The sequence below is a fragment of the Myotis brandtii genome, unplaced genomic scaffold (assembly GCF_000412655.1).
Source record: "Myotis brandtii unplaced genomic scaffold, ASM41265v1 scaffold251, whole genome shotgun sequence".
NCBI classification, from domain to species: Eukaryota; Metazoa; Chordata; class Mammalia; order Chiroptera; family Vespertilionidae; genus Myotis; species Myotis brandtii.
In genome coordinates this window covers 320925-324892 of record NW_005359516.1, presented here as the reverse complement: position 1 = coordinate 324892, position 3968 = coordinate 320925, and the positions used below count along the sequence as shown (strand labels likewise).

The 3968-nt window shown below is 48.0% G+C and overlaps 1 protein-coding gene across 1 annotated transcript in view; it reads left to right on the top strand.

Annotated features, from left to right (window-relative positions):
- Positions 1–3968, top strand: part of SMYD5 (SMYD family member 5) — an 11948-nt gene that overhangs the window by 358 nt on the left and 7622 nt on the right. Inside the window, exon 2 of the mRNA XM_005867748.2 lies at positions 3482–3590. Within this exon, the coding sequence (XP_005867810.1) occupies positions 3482–3590 (109 nt within the window). The remainder of the gene's footprint in view (positions 1–3481; positions 3591–3968) is intronic.

Sequence of the window (3968 nt, the reverse complement as noted above, 5' to 3'; positions counted from 1 at the left end):
CGGATCGGTGCTCCTGGGCCCCGGGCGCCGTGGGCGGGGATGTGTGAGCCGAGGGGACGGAGATGAAAAAACGGGGGTCCTCGGGGAACTTTCTGGGGATTGGGGTGAGGAAGGCCTGGGAGCGCTTGGACCGGAGCCTGCGGCCCGTGGGAGCATTTGGAGGGGTTGAGCAGGAGAGTAAGGTGATTCTGTCACTTTTGTTCTTGCTTTTTTAAAAGTTCGTCGTAAAAAATGTGAACTTGCATGTAAAGAAAGAAGGTAAAAAATCACTGGCAATCCTAGACTTGTGCAGATATGTGTCTAAGGTCACATTTTTAGAAACGGCTTTTTGATGCAGCAGTCAATCTTCCTGTCTCCTAAGCCTATTTCTGAGTATTCGTTTTTAAGAGCTTAAATCATCGTTTTAGTTGATTTCACGGGAGGGCGGCAGTGTCCACAACCAAACCCTATCTACAGGCCCTTGTGCTCCATCTGATTTTTCCCGGAGGTCAAAGATCTGGGGCAGCTCATTTTCCCAGCACACGCCCTTTTGTTCTCTCCAGCACTGAGGATTTCCTCTCCGGTTATCGTGGCCGATTGATATGTGCAAAATGGTACTGCTTTGTTCTCATTGGCGTTTCTTTGTTTACTAGAGGTTGGATCATTTATCCTGTGGAGGGGCTGTGTGTATCCTTAGCCCTTGCCCACCATGTCAGAGGCCCAGCCCAATTCCATTGCCCCTTTTCTGCCCAGGGGACAGGGAGCATTCCTCTCTGGGCACGGCACTCCACTCCCTGCATCCTGGGAGCTGCTCACACCTCCATCTCCCCCCAGGGCCCCTAGTATTGATTGGCTTGCACTTGGATGGTGTCTCATTCCGGCACTCCTGGCATCCAGAAATTTTCACCTTTACCATCACTTAGCCCCCCGTCTCTCGTCTCTCATCTCTCGTCTCTCGGCCCCCTTCTTTCTTCACTTCTTCCCTCTCACTTCATTACTATGCCAGCCACTCTCCTTGCCTAATTGTCCTGTCAAAACCCCAGCTCTGGAAGAATGAGCTGGCTGCCCTCCCCATGACTACACCCGATCTGCTGCTGGAGAAAAGCATACACCTACCCAGACTTAGTGACAAGATAGTAGGCTCTTTGCATCTACAGTCATCAAATGAGATTGGTTTATGATTTGATTTTGTGTAATTTCCCCAGTTACCACATCAGTTATGTTTTGTTTTTTGAGTAAAATGGAGAAGCTTTACACTACTGTATAGTTTAAATAGCATGAGAATTATTCTTTGGTCTGACAGAGCTGGCTCATAAAACCATATAGATTAGGAGCCTCACATGGGATAGTTTTGATCACTTTATTGCTTCTATGGATATTGGCAAGAATGCTTCCTTAAAAATTTACCAACTCTTATGCCAGGGACGTGACTAATCACAACAGAAACCTGATCAAATACAGTGATGCCAACCAGAATGCCATACTGGTACACATCAGCCAGAAAACAGCACTGCTTTTTTAGTCTGTCTAGGCTTTCTTACTTTTTTTTTTTAATATATTTTTATTTATTTTAGAGGGGGGGGAGAGAGAGAGATAGAAACATCAATGATGAGAGAGAATCATTGATCGGCTCCTCCTGAATGCCCCTGCTGGGGATTGAGCATGCAACCTTGACTGAAATCGAACCTGGAACCCTTCAGTCCACAGGCTGATGCTCTATCCACTGAGCCAAACCAGCTAGGGCAAGGCTTTCTTACTTTTGAATTAAGTTTTGGCAATTTATATTTTTTTATAAAATCATCCATTTAATAAAGATTTAAAAAATTTAGTGCAGTCTTAGAGTTTTGTACAACATTTTTTTATTTATTTGCCAAATTGAAAATATATTTGCATAATTTGTGCCCTTTCCCTTCAAGTTCAGTTCTCTCCAAGCTTCTTGGAAATATGAATTAGAGCTGCTTTCTTGAAACACTTTCATATGTTTGGGGGAATGTGTGGTTTTATAGAGGAACAGTTCTGCTTTTCACTTTGTTTTGATTACTAAATATTGTCTACATTTTGGTCCTCAAGAAAGAGATCAATATTTATCTAATACTGAGATTTGAGATTGTCAGAGATAACATTCACATCTTTGTGTCCCGTAGCAGAAGGCCAAATTTCATTTTGCGAGATTGGGTCCCAGGGGCCACAGGTATGGGATGGGGCTTTCAGAAGGACAACCAAAGTGCATCCACGGCTTTGCCCAGTGGCCCCACTCTCCTGTGAGAGCTCCCAGAGCTGTTCAGAGGGTTGAGCTTTGTGGCTCATGGGTTGCGCAGGGCCTGTTCTGGTCTGCACTTCCTGCTGTTTTGACTTTGGGAGGTGTCCCTGTCTAGCCAGAGCTCCAATGCTAGAAGACAGGGTGCTACCCGTGAGGCCACATGACAGGACATTTAATTGCTGTGCTGATCATAATTCTCTCTCCCTTTTTGTGACAATTCAGTGTTTGCAAGGCACTTCTCTGAGTGAACGGTGAAGTAAATGCCTGGGGGGCCAGTAACTTCCCTGGGTTCTAAAGCTGTCTCCTGAATCCCTTTGCACTCTGAGAGATGCAATTCAGCGATGGTCTTCTCATTCTTCGTCTTTTTCCTGATGTGTATGGTGCTTTAGACTGCTACTTCTCAAACTCTGACATGCATACGAATCACCTGGGCATCTTGTGAAAGTCATATTCTGATTCAGCAGGCTGGGGTGGGGCCTGAGATTCTGCATTTCTGACAGTCTCCTAGCTGATGCCCAGGCTGCCAGTCCATCCCCTCACTTTGAGTAGTAAGGAGCTAGAGCTTATGGGGTGCATGGCCTGTGCTATATCCTGGGAAATACCTGTTCGATATTATTAAATACTCGTTTTTCATGTGGGAAACAGATGCAAAGAAGTGAAGCAATTAGCTCAAAAGTTCAAGCAAATAAGCATTAGGATTAGTGCTACGATTAGTCTTTCTTTTCAGAGTAACCTCTGAGAAGTTGTTGAGTGCCAGGTACTATGCCAGGTGCTGTGAGTATCCATCCAACCAGGGAAATAGGGTACATTCTCCCCCAAACTGGGCCTCCCTCTCCCATGGTGTAGGATTTCTGTGCAACCATTAATAGTAGCATCACTGCCTGGATCCTGGAGGGGCATGTGGGTGACTCAGAGAAGGCTGCCCTGCTGTTACCAGCTCCTGGTACCGGAGGCCCCAGCCTGCTATGAGCTCTGGCCCTCCTTTGGCCATTCTAAAAATTCCCCCATGGGTATTCTGGGATGGCTGACATCCCGGGCCCTCTTCTCTGAACAGGCTGAAAGAAGTGTGACTGAAAGTAGGTCAGAGCGGAGGCAGTTATGGGATGCTGACCATGCTCCGTGAACCCTCCTGCCTCTGCTAAGAGGTAGCATGTGGGGGTGAGGCGGGGTGGCCCTCCAGGAGCCTTGGAACTGTCCTCTGCCTCTTCTAATGGCCATCCTGCTCCTTCTCTGCCCTCTCAGGGAAAGGGGCTTTTTGCCACACAGCTGATCCGGAAGGGGGAGACCATCTTTGTAGAACGGCCCCTGGTGGCTGCACAGTTTCTCTGGAATGCACTTTATCGCTACCGAGGTGAGCACATCCCATGCCTCATGGCTGCTGGCCCAGCTGCCTCTGTGCATGGAGAGAGCTGCGTACTCCCTACTGGTGGGTGTCCCTGGGATGTTAGGAGGAAAGGCTGTCTTCCCTTGGAGAACTGCCCGAGAACACTGTCTCCTCTCAGGCTATTAGGGGCTGTGAGCCTGTAGGAAAGAGGCTCTTCCGAAGTGCTCCCTGGGGAGGGCTGTCACTCAGGTGGAACTCAGAGTCCACCCTAATAATATAAGGGACTGGATGTCATGCTGAAGGGCTCCGTGCCAAAGTGGAGCCTTCTGCCCAGAGGCCACATGCCCCTTGGTGAAAAGGCTGCATTAAGGGTCAGAAACCAGCCACATGCTCCCCCCCCCCCAC